Raw genomic sequence first — 20,790 nt, 5'->3', positions numbered from 1 at the left:
GCTCGTCGCCATGAAGAACGAGCCGGGGCTCGTCGGCTGAAGAAGGAGCATGAGGCCATGACCGCCGACGACGAGACCGCCCTCAAATGGGCGCGGGACGACTACGTCCGGCTGGAGATGGAGCGCAGCGCCGTGCCCTCGAGGAGATCGTCGCTCGGCGCCGCGGCCACGACGAGGCCAGCGTCATCGTCCTCGAGGACAGCGACGACGAGGCGCCCGGGTCATCCAAACCCCCACGCATTGGCGACGCAGGTCAAGGGTGCAGCAAGGATGGCGGCGGGCGCAGGGACGGCGACGATGACAGTGGCGACTACACCAAGTTCTACAGGCTCCTCGACATGTAGAAGGCGGGCGGCGGCGGCGCAACGTCTAGTAGTAGTATTTTTAGTTTGTTTTTAAATTATGTTTCAAATTTTGTACAAAATATTGATGGAACGCCTAAATTTCTCCAAATTTATGTCGTGTTTGGCCGAATTTGGTTTTAAAAAAATGGCATCTAGGGCGAGCTTGGGGCGACGGTTGGAAAATCGACCGTCCCCACGCCGATTTTTTCGTCGGCACGTCCTTAGACGGTGCTATTTCAAGCCGGGGGGGCCGAATGAGTGGAGATGCTCTTAGAGATGGGCCGAAGAGAAAAAGAAAAGCCCAATAACACTTACCCAACAAGCAACGCAGCCACCACTTCACGTCTGAGCCTTCCCGTCCACGATGCCCAGCCGTCTCTGTCCCCGCCCGCCTCGCCGCTTCCCCGCTACCCCGCCTGTCTCGCCGCCGCCCGGACGCCCACGAGCCTCTTCCTCTCTCCTGCTTCTCCGTCCATCCATCCGGTCCTCAGAGCCAGCCGCGCCCACCGCGCGTCCGCGCCCCCCCTACGGGCTGCTGCCTTGCCCCGGCGGCCCGGCGCTCGGAGCAAGCCGCCACCCGCCGCCCAGACCACATCTCAGGTCTCCAGCACTCCCGGTGACCGTCAGATTTGAGGTGCCAGCTCGGAGCTCTCCCACTGCCAAATCCCTAATTGATTTAGAGTTTGTTCTTTGTTGCGCTATCCACTGTCCAGAACACGAACCGACAAACCCATACAAATAGTTTTGCACATCATTTGTGTTCATTTATGTTTGATAAAATAAGGTTATATTGCAAAATTATTGAAGAATGAAGAGGACCACGGACATTGCTTTTGTAGATATGCTATGAAGATATGAAAATACGGGATTTCTATGTGGGATTGATAATTAGTTAGAACATTCATGTGTCATATATATCAAAAAAAAGAGGAGGACCACCCTGTCTTCAAATCCTAGACCCGCCACTGATTAGCTCCTTTCAATAGATTCGTTCAAATGTTCAATATCATCGACCATTAGCTCCTGTAGTTTAAAGTTTGTTAGTTCAATGTAGAAAGCCTTTTGGTAATTTTTGTTTCGATTTAATTTTAGTAATTTTTGTTCGTGTGATATGAGCTTGACCTTTGATATGCCTGTATAAGTAAACCTGGGGTTAATTTTTGGGGCTGTTTTTTTGCCCTTTTTGGGCCCAGGGCGTCAGCTAATCCTGGATACGCTGTTGCTAGTAGCAGTTGCTTCCATAAAGAAAAGAAATCGAATCCCCACACGAACCCCGTGCCCGTAGTCATCCTTAGCAAATTGTGCAATTTCTTGTGAAGCTAACTTGGAGCGGTGGTCCTGATAGATAACCTGCAAACATGGTTAAAGCATGATCTGATACTACCTGGGAAAGCAGTAGACGGCATGATCTGTTGTGCATTCCTCGTTATTCTTAGGCTATGTCCGCTTGATGTCTGTGATATCTCATGTTGAGCAATGGCGTGTCTGTTAGCATTTATTTTCGTTCCAGTTGGTTAGAGTTCAGGAGTTGAATAGGTGCTGATTGAATAGGTGCTGATAATCTTGTTGGTGTGTTGTTTCCATTCTCTGAGTGCAAAAATATAATCTTGGTTTTGTTATTGCTGATGGACATAGAGAATTGCCCCTGTTCGAATAGAAAACAATGTCTTATGCCAGGTTCCTTTAATGTAGGTTGCAGTATTGGGTGACAGCTTCCTGTATCATCCGGTTGCTTCCCCGCGTGACAGCTACACTCCATTCTGCTCCGCTATCGGTCAGCTCCATTGAGAATCTAGATGTGCTTGTCGTCGCGAATGTTCGATGGGAAGACACGCTCCTTCTCCATTACCAGAAAGGCTTTCCCTGAAAGTAAATATGTCCTCCCTGTCCCAATCTCCCGCCTAGCCCACCGTCATCTCCCCCTTCTCCTATCCTATGCAACCGTCTCAGGTCTTTTGCTCAAGGTACCCTTGCTCCACTCTGTCCTTCGCTCACTCTCCTCAGGTCCTGTCCCATCTCTCTCCCTCTCATTCCTCTCCCTACTCCGCCGGTCTGGCTACATGCCCATCGATAACTACTCCCTTAGCGCTGCTCTTTCTACCGCCGCCCGCATGCCCTCCGTTGTTGTTGGTGCCCAGCTCCATACCCTTTCTGTGAAACTCGGCTTAAGTTCTGATAACTTTGTCCTTAATACTCTTATCAATATGTACTCGTCTTGTAGTTATCCATCTACTGCAAGATCAGTTCTTGATTCTGCTCCCAAAGGAGCCTCTGATACAGTTTCTTGGAATACAATCATTGCTGGATACATACATGCTGGGCTGCCTAATAAGGCATTGCAGGCCTTTAGCCAAATGGCCAAGGCGCAAGTTATGCTGGATGAAGTCACCTTGCTGAATGCTCTAGTTGCTTGTGCAAGGACATGCATGATGAAGGTCGGAAAGCTCTGTCATGCATTACTTGTGACAAATGGTTTTGAGATTAACTGTTATATGGGTTCCTCTTTGATTAGTATGTATGCAAAGTGTGGGCTGGTTGAAGATGCTCGCAGGGTTTTTGATGGATTGCCTGAGAGGAATGCGGTTTGCTGGACCTCAATGATTTCTGGATATACACAGTTAGGTCAGTCTAAAGAGGCTGTTCAGCTATTCAGAGACATGCAGATTGCTGGAGTGAAAGTTGATGATGCAACAATTGCTACTGTTGTATCTTCATGCGGCCAGATGGGAGCACTGGACTTGGGACGGTATGTCCATGCTTACTGTGACATTCATGGTTTAGGGAAGGATATTTCTGTGAAAAATTCATTGATTGACATGTACTCAAAGTGTGGGGATATAAAAAAGGCCTATGATATATTTTGTGGAATGGTCAAGCGGGATGATTTTGCCTGGACAGTGATGATAATGGGCTTTGCTGCGAATGGCCTCTCTGGTGAGGCACTAGATTTGTTTGCGCAGATGGAAGAAGAGGGTGAAGTCATGCCGAATGAGATAACTTTCTTGGGTGTCCTAACTTCTTGCAGCCATGGAGGATTAGTTGAACAAGGATACCATCACTTCCATCGCATGTCCAGTATTTACGGTATTGCCCCAAGGATTGAACACTACGGATGCATGGTTGATCTCCTGGGGCGTGCTAAGTTATTGGCAGAGGCAGAACAGTTCATTAAAGAGATGCCTATCGCTCCTGATGTTGTAATGTGGCGGTCGTTGTTGTTTGCCTGCAGAGCCTGTGGAGAGGTGGGACTTGCAGAGTATGTAGCAGAAAGGATCCAAGTATTGGAGCCAAACAGGTGTGGAGGGGACGTTTTACTTTCTACTGTCTATGCTACCACATCAAGGTGGGTTGATGCAAACAAAGTGAGGACAGGAATATACAGTAGCAGAAAGACCAAGCAGCCTGGTTGCTCTTTCATTGAAGTGGATGGATGCGTGCATGAGTTCTTTGCAGGGGACGAGTCACATTTTGAAACTGAAGCTATATACAACACTCTTTTAGGGATTAATGAACTGTTAGTAGCAGAGTCCTTCCTGATGTGAAAGCTAATACATTTCTATGGTAACCATACCTCAGTACCTATGATTCTATAATCTTCTTTTTGTGAAATGATGAAACCCGAAGTATATCTACGTATTTGCATTTCTCTATGAGGCGGGAAGTTTATTTTCCAGACATTTATGTATGAGCCACTTAATGTGCAACTAAGTGCACACTGTTATCCTGATTTTATTGGTCTATTTGAGATGTTTCCTTCTGGTATTGCAATCTGTGCTAGGTAATACCCACAGTTGTTGCTGTGATGTTACTATGTCAGAAAATTAGCTGTCCAGTGCATCACTTATTTGTTCTTCTCTCATGTTCTTGTCTGGCAGTTATATTTTTACCCTAACTTACTAACCCAGCTTTGGTTTCTCTGGCTTAAACTAATCTGGCAGCAGGGTATCATGTGCCCGCTCACCTGTATCACTGTGTTGGTCATGGGAATGTAAAACCAGCAGCCTGAAAGTTCCAAACTCCAGTATTTAGTTATTTACTTGAACTGGGCCATGGATCGGAAGAATCAAACTCCACAGGGTAAAGTGCTGATGATGAGTTCCTTTTTGCCCCAGAAGCTGACTTTTATTTTAAATAGTTGCACATTGTCATCTCACTAAAACTCGGGTTGGCTTTAAAAGGTCAAATTGCACAAGTGATTGTTGAATTTCTAGAGGTAGCTGTCAGCTGCATTGTCTTCCTCAAAGGTTTCTATCCCACTCGTAAGGATTCCTCCCCCTTTTGTATTTAAGTCACATTGGTAACTTTGTTATTTGTCATTTTCTTTGGTTGGATATGGATTAAGCACAATGCGTGTGTAGGTGCATTTGAGAGGAGAAGGTACATGAATGTAGTTGTCCAGAAAGCTGTGCACCCGCAGCTTGCTGACTATATCCACTCTGTGACTACTGGCCTTCTACCTTTCATACAAAAGGTGTGTTTTGTTCCCCTGATTATTCCTCCTCCTGCAATGAAATGTACTCTATGAGTAATTATATTATCAACAGAACTCATTAAATGGATGGGATAGCTTGATTATAGTGCTTGAGCTTTAAAGTTTTGGTACACATCTGTTCCTCCTTTTTTGACCATATGCTTGTTGCGAGGGCTCTTGTATCGTATAGCGTGCAAGAAGGAAACAAATATATTAATTTTGCACTTGATTCTATCTTCAGCAACAACGGTGAGATCCGAGGATCCCTTGGTGTTGAAACATTGTTGATTGTGTAAAGATTTCAGGCTGGTTGTGTCTTTGTAACTGACCATAAGTTTTCTTACAACCCAGGGACTGGTTGAGAGGGTTGTGGTCATCTTCCATGACAAAGATCACATACCACTGGAGAAGTTTGTGTTCAAGCTTGCAGTCAACCAGTCCTATGGCTCCGAGTTAGAAGAATCCAGCCTGGAATTTGCTCTGCGGGCGTTCTTGATCAAACTGACCGTCGCTGGACCTCTCACAAAGCCCCTTCCGTCAGGTAGTCGACCCCATCTCTTTCTTGGACGATTTCAGCATCTCGAGATTTTCTGTAAAGGCCAACAGCCAGCGGTGACTACCATCACCGGGAGAGCTTATAAGGCGCCACGCTTTGCCTTGTGACAGATAGCAGCTGGGAGATCACCGCCTACTTCCGATCCCTCCCCGCGGAAGAAGGTGCGAAGGACAAGGAGGAGGACGAGGCTCGGCTGTGGATCCCCACGGACACCAAGGCGTGGATGCAGCCGCCGCAGATAACCCCCATCAAGTCAATGGGGTGTGATCCTTTGAAGATGCAGCTCTACCTAGAACAACCTGGACCATCAGCAGACGCAGAGGATCCTGCTTCGTAGCGACGAACCATTAGCCTCCCTCCCTGGTTCATGTATGCTCGCAAGTCGAGCAGAACATAATCTGATATTTGTGGGCAGTCTGACCCTGTTGCGAACAAGGTCGCTGTTTTTATTATTTTGTGGCTGTTGTCTATGGTGAGTCTGGACAAGGGACAGGTTGAGCTGTTCTTTTTTTTTTTTTTTGAAAAGAACAGACTAGAATTCCTTACGATGACAAACTGGCTAAACCGCCAGCAACAGAGTTCAGTACAAACTCAGGGAAGTGGCCTAACCATGTCTCACATACGTCACTCCCTAGACCATGACCATATGCAGCTATAGTGTGTGCTGCATTATTACATGCTCTAGGACATACATTCAGCTTAACATAATCAAAAGCTACATTAAGTTGGAATTTAATCTCCTGAAACAAAGAACCTAGAGCTGATCTATCATACTCCTGACTTGTTATAGCCTGCTTCAACTCCATCGAGTCCATTTCGAAAATTACACGATTGGCTCCCATGCTTGACGTTGCATTGATTGCATACACCATGGCTAAAGCTTCAGCATGGAGGGCACTTGATACATATTCCAGCTTTCCTGCTCCTGCAGCCAAAAGCATACCATTACTATTCCTCAAAGTAAAACCCCAGCCATCAGATTTTGATGCTTCCTTAAACGCCCCGTTGGAGTTTACTTTCAGGAATTCGTTTGCCAGGGGAGACCATTTTGCCGTGGAAGTCTGCTTCTGGGTGCTCCTCTGCTTCTTAAGATTCCTGAAATTATTAACATGATAGTTAATAGAAGCTAGAATTTCATCTGGCGTTTTCATCGTGTCTCCTGCATTGGCCTTATTTCTTTCGTGCCACCATAACCAAAACATGACACACACCTTTACGCTCTCCTCTTCTGTCAGGCGAAACAACTCATTGAATAAGCTAAGAGGATCGTTGCATAACATTAGCCTATTTCGAATATTATCCATTTGTGCCAAGCTCCACAGCCGTCTCACCATTTTGCATTTAAGAAAACAGCGACCACCATCCTCATCATATCTAAGGCACACTGGGCATCTACTATCTATTTCCATGCCTATATTCTTCAGCTTCATTCTTAATGGTAAGCTATATGTTGCTATACGCCAAAGAAAATGGAGGACTTTATTTGGGAGAGGTAACGCTCATAGTTTCTTCCATTCAAAATCAATTGCCTCTCCATCGCTTCTTGAACTAGATGGTTGGCCATGTGTTGAATCACGTTCTATGCTATCCACTGCTACCTTGTAGGCTGACTTCACCAAGAAGATTCCTTTTTTTGTCAAAATGCCACGCAATCGAGTCAGGTGTACGATCATAAATGGGGATCTGCAAGATTATCTCAGAATCTTCTGCATTGAAGGTTTGGCGCACAAGGCTGACATCCCAACAGTTTGTCACTGGGTCTATAAGGTCAGCAACCTTAGAAATCACTTGTCTCCCACGTAATGAAGTAACTCTTCTAGTAATTCCTCTTGGGAGCCACGGGTCTGTCCAGATTTTGATGTTTCGTCCATTCCCAACTCTTCAAATTATGCCTTTTTCAGAAGTTGCACTCCTTTCAAAATACTGTGCCATGCATACGAAATTCCCTTCCTTAGCATAGCTTCAAGTATGCTGCTTCCTGGGTGATATTTAGCTTGCAGTATTTGGGCACACAATGATGACGGGTTCTGAAGTAGGCGCCATCCTTGTTTAGCAAGCATGACCATACTGAAAGCATGAAGGTCCCTAAATCCTAGTCCACCCACTCTCTTCGGTTTAGAAAGCTTCTCCCAACATGTCCAGTGTATTTTGTTAACTTTATCCATCTGGCTCCACCAGAATTTGCATATCATGGAGCTAAGCTCGTCACAAAGATTTTTTGTTAGATCAAAACAGGTCATAGTGTATACTGGCATTGCTTGGGCTGCTACTTTAATTAGGATTTCTTTCCCTGCTTTTGATAGAAGTTTCTCTTTCCAACCCTGTATCTTTCCCCACACTTTTTCTTTAATATACTGAAAGGTTTTGGACTTTGATTTTCCAACATATGCTGGCAGCCCAAGATATCTTCCTTTCAAGCCTTCCTCTGTAATGCCCATTATATCCATCATCTCTCTTTTCTGCCTTTGGTTGGTGTTCTTACTGAATAGGATGGCTGACTTATCCTTGTTTATTACTTGGCCAGAGCAAACTTCATACTTCTCCAGTATATCATTAACTGCTTGGGCATTCTTTTCATTTGCTTCAAGGAGCTGCAAAGAGCAAGTGGCTCACACTTGGCGCTTCTCTACATAATTTGATTCCCTTCAAGCTACCATTTCTTTCAGCATCATATAACAAGGCAGAAAAACCTTCTGCGCATAGTAGAAATAAATACGGTGAGAGTGGATCACCCTGGCGTAATCCTCTTTGGGGGATGATTACCTCAGTTGCATCTTTGTTGACCTTGACTTGGTATTTAACTGTTGACACGCACTTCGTCACTAGGTTGACCCATTCTCTTTCAAATCCCAGCTTGAATTCCATTCAACTCGATCGTAGGCTTTACTCATGTCTAGCTTTATCGCCGCGTATCCTGTTTTACCACTTCTTTTTGTCTGCAAAAAATGAGTTAGTTCATAGGCCAAGAGGATATTATCAGATATATTACGACCCGGTACAAATGCACTTTGATTGGGGGATATGATATCAGGCAAAATACATTTTAATCTATTGGCAATAACTTTGGAGATCACCTTGTAGATGACGTTGCAGAGGCTGATCGGTCTTAGGTCCTTCATGCTTTGTGGATTTGCTGTTTTTGGGATTAAGACGATCATGGTATCATTCCATCCTTCTGGCATCTGGCCTCCTCGAAGGAATTTCAAGATCTCCTCTGTGACTGTGTTTCCCACTAGATGCCAGAACCTTTTGAAGAAAACCGCAGACATACCATCAGGCCCAGGTGCTGTGAGATCTCCAATATTGAACAAAGCCTCCTTAACTTCCTCCTCTGTGTATTGAGCACAAAGGCTTTTATTCATTTGTGCATTTACCCTCGGTGAAACTGTCTGCAATATTTCATCAGTTCTTGGCCCAACTGTAGAGGTGGACAGATTAGAAAAATAGCTTGCAACATGCTCTTTTAAGCGCTCTTCACCCTCTACCCACGCTCCATCTTCCTTTTTAGTCTCCCAATTGTGTTTTTCTTCTTTCTTTTTGAAGCACAAGCATGGAAAAAAGCAGTGTTTTTGCCTCCAGCTTGGAGCCATTTAACATGTGCTCTCTGCCTCCAAAACATGTCCTGCTATAGTTCTAATCTATCCAATTTTTCCCGCACAAAGTGTTCTCGAGCTACTGTATAATGGCTAATGGGTGCCCTCCTCACCTGTTCTAGCTCAACTTTTAGTGCCTTGATCCTTTTCTGCAAATCACCTAGGACATTAGTGTCCCAATGCCTCAGGTCTTCTACCACTCTCCTTAGTTTCTGTGATAAATTGTTTTCGCCCCTTATCTCTGCAGTAGACCATGCATTGCTAATCACCTCCTCACATCCTTCTTCTTGTAGCCACTTCGCCTCAAATCTAATAGCCACAGTGGCCTCCATGCTTTCTCATGGCTTTATCCGTGCCCTCTACATAAATGGTCATTGGCCGATGGTCAGAGTGTCTAGGATCCCCAATTATTACCTTATATGAAGGAAACCTGTTGCACCAAGTTCGGGTCCCCACGACTCTGTCAAGTCTTTCTTTTATATATTTACTAGCTTCATGACTATGGTTTCTCCAAGTGTATTTGTCACCCATGTATCCCAGGTCACGCAAGCCACAATCTGCCAAAGTTATCTTGAAAGTCTCCATTTGCCGAGTAGCCCGAGCTGATCCACCTTTCTTTTCATGGCAATATAAAATTTCATTGAAGTCACCAGCACACAACCATGGAAGCTTAATTTGTTGATCGAGGATCCTCAGAAGGTCCCATGTTTTATCCCTTTTATCAGTCGCAGGCTCACCATATATGCCCATAAATCTCCATGTAAAACCATATTGCTCCACTATCTTTACATCAATATGATATCTCGAATAATTACGCAATTCAACATGCACATGCCTCTTCCATAATAAAGCAAGTCATCCGCTCTTTCCTTTACAATCCTTGACCACCATATTTGACATTCCCAACAAGTACTTGAGCCACTGCGTCCTTCTCTCATCCAGTTTTGTCTCGGATAAGAAGAGGATATCGGGGTCCACCCGCTTCTGGAGGTCCAGAAGCCCACGTACTGTCGGGCCATTCCCCAAACCCCGACAGTTCCAGGTTGTGATCCTCATTTTGGTTTGCCGGGCTGTCCCTCCAGCCCAGCGTTCTTCTTCTCAGGGTTGTTTATTTCCTCTTTCTCTATAGCCGCAAACACTTCGTCCACATCCATTCTTGCTTTCTTCATAATCTGAGCCTCCAAGTCTAATTCCATCAGGTCGACATTTCTTTTCTTCAACTCTGTTTTGAAAGATTGACCCTGACCTTTATTTCCATTAGATCTTTCATATCGCTTGAAAGTACCCTGACTTTGACGTTTCCCTCCTTTCATGGTTTTCCTATCCAAAATTACTTGTCCTACTGTTGTGGATGTTAAAGTTTGGGACTTCACCTTGTCTACTTGTATTGTTCCATCGTGTATCAAATTTTCTTCTCCTACCCCCTCTGACCTGACTCCCGACCAGATTCTGACTTGGGTACATGATCAGTGTTTTCTATTCCTTCAAACAAATCTAGAGTTTTTGATTTATCCTCAAAAATCAGTTTCTCGCTTTCTTTGGACCCCGTTTGGTCATCCTGACTAAACTTCGAAGGGCACTCAACTGCTTTCTCCTCCTCTTTCCTTGCTCCATCTTCCTCCTTGCCCCGTTGAGTGTTCTTTCTCCATGATGGACTGTCACTTCCATGCTTACCACCCCGGTTTCCAGCAACATTTGTTAACCAGAAATTTTCCTTATCACTTGAGCTTCTACTCCTCTCTTCACTAGAGCCTCCTTTATAGATAATTGGCCGCAGATCCGGCCCATACTGTCTAGCTCCCTCTCTTCTGGCTCTAGATAGGCATGATTTTTCTGTGTGCCCAATGATGCCGCAACAATAGCAAAAATCAGGCAGATACTCATATTTGAAATCAACAACCTTCTCCACTTTTTCTTCTCTCTGTTCTCTGCATTACTCATCAACTCCTCACACATGGCCTCCTGTTCTTCCTCGTCATATTCAATTTCCAAAGTGATGAATCTTGTTATTGGCATTGTAATATCCATTCGTACTTTGATTCTCATAAACTGGCCCATCGCTGTTCCGTCCCAATCCACATCAATATCAAGTACTTCTCCTATTCTCTCTCCGACTAAATCTCCCGTTTCTGAACTCATCATCCCCGTGGGGATGCCATAAGCTCTGACCCATATAGGGATCCATTTAAACTCATATTCATCTATTGTTTTACTGGCCACAAATTTTTCCATCACTATCAAATCTTTATTAAACCTCCACGGTCCACCATCCAAAGCTTTCTTCTTGCTAGTCTCATCAGGAAAGGTAAACAGAAAACGATTTCTACCAAGATCTTTGCAATCAAGTTCAGCAAAAGGGCACCACAAATTTCCTAATGTTCTTCCCACAAACTCTGCTTTCGCTGGCCTCTCTGAGAAAATCTTACCTATAGTCTGTAGTTTGCTTACAGTTGAGGAGCAGATCTGCCTTCTTCCAATTTTGACACTTTTCTTTTTTGCCTCTGACAACTTCAAATCCTTCAGCATCCCCTCCACGCCGGCCAGGGAAAGAGTTCTCCTATCTCCCATGGCGAGGTGTCTACTAATAGCTCGCTTCGGGGTGAAGCCTCACGGCAGCTGCCTCTAAGTTCACCACCGCACGCACGGGACTAGGATTGACTGGTATTTCACAATCGCGCACCCTAGCAGACGCGAAAGGATTCAGGTTGGGGATTCACCCGGGATTGAAATCGCTGTCTCACTTATTCTGGATCTTGCTGTAGAAAAACAGAGTATGAGCAGCACCTATAGGAAGGGGCTCGATGCTGGAGAAATTGGTCTAGGGATCTCACTAGCTAGCAGGAACTAGAGGAAATCAGACACGGGAGTGAAGAAAACGAAGGATTTTGAGTGGGATTTGGTCGGCAAATCGCCGAAACATGAGTCGCTGTCGAGTCAACCGGAGTCGCCAGAAACGGCACGAACCGTCACGAGCGGACGGACCTCCCAGGTTGAGCTGTTCTTGAGTAACCCGGGGGAAGGAAGTCATAGAGCAGAGGTGGTTAGGCCAACTCCACCGCGCTACCCCAAACGGACGTCCGTTTTGTCCGGATTCTGTCCGTTTTGGTAGGGATTTGGGGTCGTGTTCAGGCGTGTCATGAGATGCGGTGGCCGTGCGCCCAGCGCGCGGCCGCATCCATTTGCCCCATCCTGTCCGCGTCTATTTTAAAAAAATAGCAACGTTTCAAATGCCAAGCCCTAGTTCACGGTCCCAGTTCATCACGCCGGCAACAAAGCCAGCGGCCTACATGTCCATCGCTGGCATCGGCCAGCGGCCGGCTACAGAGCTAGCCTCCAAAATGAATAGTTGTCCTCACCGACAACACAGCCAGCGGCCGGCAACACAGCCGGCCTCCAAAATGAATGTCTTCTCGCCGGCACACTGCCAGCGGCCCAGCGGACGGGCGGCACCCATGCCAGCCTCCAAAAAGAACGGCCACGCTAATCGGACGACCTAGTTCAGGCCTTCGGCGTCGAGCATCTCCTTCTGCCTTGCCTCGAACCAGGCTCTCGTCTTGTCGCTCATCTTCGACAAGTCCACGCTCATGATCGCAAGGGCCACCTCCTTCGCTTTGGTGGCGGCATTGGTGGCCTCGATGTCGAGCTGCCTCTGCCTGGCCTTGACGTTGTCGACCTCGATGTCGAGCTGCCTTTGCCAGGCGGCCTCTTCCATGTCGAGCTGCCTTTGCTGGGCCGCCTCCTCCATGCCGATCTTCCTCTTCTTGGCCGCCTCCTCCATCTCAAGCTTCTTTCTTTGAAGGTCTAGGTATTGCTTTATTTGCTCGTCCTTGCTTTGCCGCTTCTTCTCGTCCCTCACATCCTTTTGAGACATCATGCCATGCAAAGTGTCATGCAATGCCATGGATGAGGCATCACGTATGTCATCAACCTTGGAGTTGGTCTTGCCCCTCGGCCTCTTCAACGCCTCGCCATATCCACCTCCGGCGAACTTGGCCGTCTTCAGTCCTCTCTTCCTTTGTAGTTCACGGTATTGGTCCTTGAACTTAGGGCAATTATTGATGAGCGTCCAACAATGCGTAAGAGTGAATGGCTTGTCATTGTGCCGGGCCTTGAATGCCTCCAAAGATTGAAATGCCTACAACACATGATCAACAAGAAGTGAACATGCAAACATATACAAGGCCGAAGTCTCATGGCCGTAGCAAGGAAAGGGCTAGAAAGAGGAGAGCATACCGTGTCCCCAACGCCGAGACCACTCACGGGTCGTGCTTCAACGCTCTCAAATGCGGCTTGATACTTGTTGCACTCTTGTTGGATGAACAACCATCTCTTTTGAATCGAGTCGATGCCACGGTTGCTTGTAATTTGGTAGAGCTCGAACATCTTCCTTTCATGGAATGTTTTGTGGACTCTCGTCCAAAAAACAATGCCCTTTTGTTGCGCGCCGGTCCTCGAATCTTGGCTAATCTCCATCCAAGCTTGGCAAATCAACTTGTCCTCATCTTGTGTGTATGAACCCGTGCAAATGCTCTTCCTCTTCTTTTGTGCTTCCGCTCTTTGGGTCAGCTTGTCGATGAACAATGGCGCGCCACTAATATCAACGTCATTGCCTTCTTCTTCTTCTTCATCACCATCACCTTCGACATAGATGTCATCATCTTCATGCCACGAGTCACCATGGTCGTAGTCTGCACGGTCGTCGGCCTCTTCATCGGGGATGTACTAGGCGCGGCCATCCTGACTTTGGGTCTCCTCGGGGTCGTAGGCACGTCCGTGCCCAACCTCGAAGATCACGTTCTCCATGTACTGGTTGTAGAAGGGGTCGTCGACTAGTGCCGTTGCTGTTGGCATTTCGTTAAACAACACGCGGGGGGCCGGCATGGTGCCCGTGCTTGCTTGCTTTGCATCTCGACGAACGACCGACCGCCGCTGCTGGACCCAGGCGTGACGTTAAGGTCGATGATGGCCGCGGGGCGCGGTGACGGCGCGAACAAGCCAACGTCCGGCGACCCAGAGAAACGGGTGTGCCCGTCGTGCCTTGGCGGAAGAAAGCCGGGCGACATGGGCGTGGTCCGTGACGCTGGCGACTGGCAGTGCGCAGGCCGGGCGACCGACAAGCCTGTGCTCGCCGGGCCGACGGCCGCTGTAGTGAAACTAGCCGGACGGCCCATGCCAAGCATGAGGAGGGCGTGCGCTTGGTTGACGATGTCCTCCTTCTCGTCGGCCGCGGCCTCCTTCGCATCGCGCTCGACGGCGAACTTGGCCACGGCGGCATTGACCTTGACGACCGCTCTCCGGCTCCTCTTCTTCGCCGCTTTCGCGTCCAACCTGGCGATCTCTTCCGGCGTGCACTCCGACCGCGGCTTCCTTGCCGCCTTGGCCGCCTTCTTCTTCACCTTTCCGGGCAGGTCGACGGCCAGGCCTCCGGAATTCGGCTGGGCGTCAGCCATGAACGAGGGAGAGAGGGGGCGGCGGGAGGGACGTGGGAGGGTTTGAGGAAATGGCGCCAAATGGGGCGTGGGGGGTTTTGGTTTCTCCCACCGACAGGCGGGCCAGGGGAGGACAAGCGTGCGCGTCCTGCCCGTCCGCGCGCTGTCCGTTTCACCCCAAAATCGGCGCAAACTTGGGTCGGGGATGGGTCAAAAGCGGACACGAAACGGACAAAAGTCCGTTTGCTCCCGCGCGCTGGGCCGCCCGATTTGTCCTTTTTACCCCAAACGGAGGGGGATGGACAGGATAGGGTCGCGCGGTGGAGTTGGCCTTATGTAATGTGGAAACGATGAAGAAGAGCATCCCATGGATTATAACGGCATCTCCAATGCAAGACGCTAAGAACCTAAGATAGACGCTTAGGAAAATAAAATTAATCTCTTAAAATAGAAAAACGATCAGAGTGGCTGATGTGGCTGCTGTTTCAACGCTAGCCTGGCGCTGCACTTAATTCCCTCTTTTTGCATTGATTACATAACTAATCCCCAATCTTGCTTCTTGCACCTTAAAAAAGGCAAATGGCCAACCAATAGGGCATTTCCAACAGCAATCCGCACAAATCCTTCCGCATCTGTCCGCGGACAGGGGGACTAGTCCATGGACACGAATGCGGGAGGTTGACATCCAAGGCTAGCTGCATATATTTTTAACAACTCAAACCAACCAGATGAAATTCGTGTAAACTGGATGATTTTCATTCCAGTTTAGATATAATTACATAAAAAAGTCGATATTTCAACCGTTTAACTAAAAAAACAAAAAGGAAAAACTAAACCCTATACCGGACGACCACCTCATACGCTTGTCCGCCTTGCCCTGCCGCATCACCATCTCCGTCGTCGTGGTCCCTCCAGTCCCTCCAGCGACAAAACAACGCTGAAGGGCCGCAGCTACCTGCACTCGCGGAGGAGCTGCTCCGCCTCTTGCTGCGCCATATGAAGGGTCGCCGCAGCCACTGATGACGTGGCCAGCGGAACCGCGGCGTCGGCCTTGCCGCGACCGGCGTTCGCGGAGCAGTCGCTGCTCCTCGCCGATCTTGGCGAGCTCGTCGTCAAGGCGAAGACGGCGCCTGGCGGCTGTCTCCGCAGTGGTGACGGAGTGGTCGAGCGCCCACGCGGCGACGAGGTCAGGGTCGTTTTGGACCCACTCCGACGCCACGTCCTTCTTGGCGAACTCGGAGCGGTGATCGATATTGCGCCGGCCGTACCTTACCTGCCGCCGCGCCGCACACTCGGCTCGGATAGCACGGCCTGAGAGCCGGAGGCACAGTTGTAACCGCCGCCGCCGATATAGCGGAGGATGCGGCCACGCGCCTTGGCAATCGCGGCGGCAGCTCCTCCTTCACATGGCGTTGGCGCCGTGGTGGCGAAGTGGGCCCATCTATCCGCGCTTAACGGTTGTGCGCTCCTTCACGCGGCAAAGGCGCTAGGGGGACGCCGACTCTTGCTTCAGGCGGCCGCCGATGTGGAGGTCGCGGTTGCGGGCGGGGACGCCGGCTCGTCCTTCACCTGCCGACGCGGGGATGCCGGCTCCCGCTTAACGCGGACCCGCGGATAGGAGGGTGGCTCCTCCTTCACGCGCATCGGAGATGGTGGCACCGGACCCGTCTGACCCGCCTTCGAGAGTAGACATGGCCACCGCTGCAGCTCGTCCTCCTTGTCGCCGGAGGAGAGGACTATCTCCTCCTTGTTGGAGGAGCCCACCGTCGTGGATGCGGATGGTTCAGGTGAGTGAGGGCGGCGACGCCACAGTCTGCCTGACGACAAACTTCCACCGGTGCCGCCTGTTGGCGCGGAGAACCAGGACTTCGCCATCGCCGCTAGGCTCGGAGAGAAGGAAGGGCTCAGAGAGGGGGAAGAGGACATTGCGTTGCCAGAGTGTGGCTTAAATAGCCACGGCTAGGGCAGACAGAGGGGCGATCAACCTACTTCAATGTGGCGTAGCGACAGGAGTTGGTTTCTTGGGACGCGACATCCGCATTGAAGCGGCGGCGACGCCCGAGAGGTCGCTTTCGTATGCGCCGCCTTCCCGTCCGGTGAAATCGCGGCATCAATGACGGCCGCTGCACGGGCGAATGGGGTTTTTTGGTGGGCCAGAGCGGTCAGAAGTGGGCTTGGGAGCGTTCCAGACTCTCACATTATCTACCTTTAGGGAGTGTGTTCTTATTCTTAGATGGGTCCTCCACATTATCTACCACCACTTCCGGAGGGACGGTAGATGATGAGGTAGAATTTTTAGCAAGTTAAGCATCCATCATGGTGGCAACGTTAGCCATGAGATTTACTTCCATTTGTTTAAGGAATTTCATCACGACTCCCATTGTGACCGGAGCCTCCTCCACGATGGTTGTGTTTGTGTTTAGAGGAAGTCCGAGACCCGAATCATCTGGAGTCCCGTCATCACTTAACTTAGGATGTTCTTCCCCTCCAGATATCCTTCTCTTTAGGCGGTGAAGCCTTGATCAAAGAGACCTTGCTCTGATACCAATTGAAAGGATCGAGTAGGTTATCTAGAGGGGGGGGGGGCTGAATAGGCAACTACAAAATTTTCTTTTCTTTTAACAAATTAGGGATTTGCTCAAAATATAAGTTCTCTAGAAAGTGCAACTATGTGAACTATCCTATATGATGATCAAGATACAAGCTAGCACAAGATACGATAAGTAAGCTAGCTAAACAAGTAAAGGCAAGGTAAAAGATAACAACACGGTGACACGGAGATTTATCCTGAAGTTCACTTCCCAAAGGAAGCTACTCTCTGTTGGAGGGGTGCAGAGTCACAAAGTGATCCCCGAATAGGCGTCAATGCCACGCCGTATCTCTTTCGTGTCCTTACCAACATGATACGACACCAACCACTATGTTGCCTTTTGTGACGCCCGGATAATTAGGCTATAGTAATCCTTTGCTAACGCTGCCACGTCACCACTATTAGTATAGTTAAACTTGCGAAGATTCAAATCCCGTTCAAATTTAAATTTAAAATAAAAGCAAACATCAAAAGTTTTCAAACGATAAATCTAAAATGTTCAAAATGCGACAAATAAATCCTCAGTCGTTATGGTGGAGGAACCACATTTTTGTAAAAGGATTAAATGCGCTAAAATGATTCAAACAGTAGCAAAAACAACTATTTAAACGCCTTTGGTATTTTATAAAATACTAAACTATTTTATATCGGGCCAAAACTTTTTACAGTAGTGGATTGTTCTGAAATGTTACTTTAGGGGCTATAGTCATATTTTACTAAACTAAAATTAACATGTAACTAAAATAAAACAGAAGAGAAAAATAACAAAAAGTAAAACTAAAACAAACAAAAAGAAGAAGAAGAAAAGAGACCAAACCCTCCCCCGGGGCCAACCGGCCCAGCTGGCACCAGGCCAACAACTGGCCGGCCCCTGACCTATAGCCCCTAGGTGCACCGGACCCTAGCCCCACGACCACCACTCCTCCAGTCGCTCTCTCTCCCCCTCCCCCCGATCCAGATCTGGATCAGGGATGAAACCCCCTCGCCGTCGTTCCCCATCGCGCCCGACACCTTGCCGCGTCGGAGCCCCACCTCACCGGCGGTGCTTGTGCCCGAGGAACCACCGCCTCGCCTCCTCCCCGATGCGCCCCGACGCTGCTTGCCGTCCCCGACGCCACCTCGTCGACGTCGCATCGCCACCCCCTGGAGGACGACCTCGCCGGACCTCCTCGCCGGCCTGCCTCCTCCTCCCCACTGGCCTGCTTCCTCTCCACCGTCGTCCCCGTCGTTCTCCCCACGCCCCACTACCCCGTGCCCTACATACCCCGGTGAGGCCCCCGGCCTCTCCTCCTCTCTTCCCACCGCGCCCCGGTGGCCCTTGCACCGGCCATCGCCCGTGCGCCTCTGCGCTGCTCGCGCCCGCGATGCCTAGCTACTCCTCCCGCTTCTCCCCTGGTGCTACTACCGCTCGAGCTCCACGCTGGCGCTTCGCCCTGCCCCATGCTCCCTGTGGCCGCGCACTGCGTGCCGTGGCCGCCGCCATTCCGCTTCCCCCATGTGGCGCCGCCCAGGTCCACCCCCGATGGCCGTCGCCCACACTGGCCAAACGCCACCGCGCCTCGGTGGCCTCGCCTCGCCTCCCCGATCGGGCTCAGCCGTGCACGGGTGCGCTCGTAAGCGCACCGCTGGCCCGCGCCCGCTATGGCCATGGGCCACTGACAAACGGGGCCCACGCCCAGAACAATTAAAAAAAGGGGGAAATTAAGAATAAATAAATAAATAATAAGTAAATAAAAATGTTACTAATTAATTAATTAATTAACTTAACTAAACCTGTTTAATTAGACTAATTAAACATTAGTTACTTATTTAGCTAATTAAACTTGTTAATAGGTTAATTAGGTTATTGTACCTATGACATGCGGGACCCACACGTCAGCGACCCAGTCAACACCTCTGTTGACTGCTGACGTCATGCTGACGTCATGATGATGTCAGCAAACACTATTCTGGATAATGTTGAGTTAAATTAATTAAATAAATTCTAAAAAAATATTAAATCTTTTAAAATTAATATAAAATAAACCGTAGCTCGGATGGAAAAACTTTGTACATGAAAGTTGCTCAGAACGACGAGACGAACCCGGATACGCAGCCCGTTTGTCCACCACACATCCCTAGCATAGCGAACACGCAACTTTCCCCCTCCGGTTCATCTGCCCGAAAACACGAAACATCGGGGAAACTTTCCCGGATGTTTCCCACTTTCGTCGGTATCACCTACTACCGCGTTAGGGCACACCTAGCACCGCATATTGCCATGTTACACTTTGTGATGCTTTGATTGCTCTGTTATTTATTTTGTTCCCCCTCCGTTACTTCTTTCCAGTAGACCCCAAGACCGGTGTTGGTGTGATTGAGTTCGACTACTGAGTTGACGACCCCTCTTTCTTGCCAGAGCAACCAGGCAAGCCCCCCCTGATCACCAGATATCGCCTATTCTTCTCTATACTGCTTGCATTAGAGTAGTGTAGCATGTTACTGTTTGGTTACTCCTATTCTGTTGCATAGCCTGTCATTGTTGCTACAGTCATTGATACCTTACCCGCAATCCTAAATGCTTAGTATAGGATGCTAGTTTATCATCATTGGCCCTACATTCTTGTCGGTCTGCCTTGCTATACTATCGGGTCGTGATCACATGGGAGGTGATCACGGGTAATATACTATACATATATACATACTATACAGATGGTGACTAAAGTCGGATCAGCTCGTTGAGTACCCGCAAGTGATTCCACTGTGGGGGCTGAAGGGGCAGGTGGCTCCATCCCGGTAGAGGTGGGCCTGGGTTCCCGACGGCCCCCGAATGTTACTCTGTGGCGGAGCGACAGGGCAGGTTGAGACCACCTAGGCGAGAGGTGGGCCTGGCCCTGGTCGGCGTCCGTGGTTACTTCATAATAACACGCTTAACGAGATCTTGGTATTTGATCTGAGTCTGGCCACTAGCCTATACGCACTAACCAACTATGTGGGAACAGTTATGGGCACTCGACGTCGTGGTATCAGCCGAAGCCTTCATGACGTCAGCGACTGAGCAGCGCGCGCCAGATTGGACCGCGTAAGGTGACTTCCTTTGTAATGGCGGTTGCTAGGTCTGCTTTCGGCCGCCCTCGCAACGTGCAGGTGTGCAATGGGCGATGGGCCCAGACCCCTGCGCGCATAGGATTTAGACCGGCGTGCTGACCTCTCTGTTGTGCCTAGGTGGGGCTGCGACGTGTTGATCTTCCGAGGCCGGGCATGACCCCGGAAAGTGTGTCCGGCCAAATGGGATCGAGCGTTTTGGGAAATGTGGTGCACCCCTGCAGGGAAGTTTATCTATTCGAATAACCGTGTCCCTCGGTAAAAGGACGACCCGGAGTTGTACCTTGACCTTATGACAACTAGAACCGGATACTTAATAAAACACACCCGGACAAGTTCCACAGACAACCCGGCGATCGCTTTTCCACAAGGCGACGAGGGGAGGATCGCCGGGTAGGATTATGCTATGCGATGCTACTTGGAGGACTTCAATCTACTCCCTTCTACATGCTACAAGACGGAGGCTGCCAGAAGCGTAGTCTTCGATAGGACTAGCTATCCCCCTCTTATTATGGCATTCTGCAGTTCAGTCCATCGATATTGCCTCTTTAGACATATACCCATATGCATATGTAGTGTAGCTCATTGCTTGCGAGTGATACGCTCCAACGTATCTACTTTTCCAGACACTTTTGCCCTTGTTTTGGACTCTAACTTGCATGATTTGAATGAAACTAACCCGGACTGATGCTGTTTTCAGCAGAACTACCATGATGTTGTTTT

At 48.9% G+C, this 20,790-nt stretch overlaps 1 protein-coding gene and 1 long non-coding RNA gene across 9 annotated transcripts; one reads left to right on the top strand and one right to left on the bottom strand.

Moving 5' to 3' along the window:
- Positions 1–727: 727 nt before the first annotated feature.
- Positions 728–5,841, top strand: LOC119335848 (DNA polymerase zeta processivity subunit-like). Of its 5 annotated transcripts, none has more exons than XM_037607912.1 (6): positions 728–978; positions 4,286–4,421; positions 4,523–4,603; positions 4,703–4,815; positions 5,167–5,356; positions 5,482–5,841. In XM_037607912.1, the coding sequence occupies exons 2-6, from the start codon at positions 4,394–4,396 to the stop codon at positions 5,706–5,708; spliced, it is 639 nt and encodes a 212-aa protein (XP_037463809.1). In that variant the 5' UTR covers positions 728–978; positions 4,286–4,393; the 3' UTR covers positions 5,709–5,841. The 5 variants fall into 5 exon arrangements, with proteins under 5 accessions (XP_037463809.1, XP_037463808.1, XP_037463805.1 ...); XM_037607911.1 differs by having other exon boundaries at positions 4,283–4,421; XM_037607910.1 differs by lacking the exon at positions 728–978 and adding an exon at positions 3,764–3,905 and having other exon boundaries at positions 4,283–4,421.
- Positions 5,842–5,876: 35 nt separating this feature from the next.
- LOC119335849 lies at positions 5,877–11,941 on the bottom strand. Of its 4 annotated transcripts, XR_005162086.1 has the most exons (4): positions 8,446–11,941; positions 6,583–8,307; positions 6,388–6,466; positions 5,877–6,296 (listed from the first exon to the last, which is right to left on the bottom strand). It is a non-coding gene; the product is annotated as an uncharacterized LOC119335849 (long non-coding RNA). The 4 variants fall into 4 exon arrangements; XR_005162084.1 differs by having other exon boundaries at positions 6,388–8,307; XR_005162085.1 differs by having other exon boundaries at positions 5,877–6,466.
- Positions 11,942–20,790: the final 8,849 nt, after the last annotated feature.

Source organism: Triticum dicoccoides, chromosome 7B, assembly GCF_002162155.2.
Source record: "Triticum dicoccoides isolate Atlit2015 ecotype Zavitan chromosome 7B, WEW_v2.0, whole genome shotgun sequence".
NCBI lineage: Eukaryota > Viridiplantae > Streptophyta > Magnoliopsida > Poales > Poaceae > Triticum > Triticum dicoccoides.
This window is presented reverse-complemented; position numbering and strand designations above follow the sequence as displayed.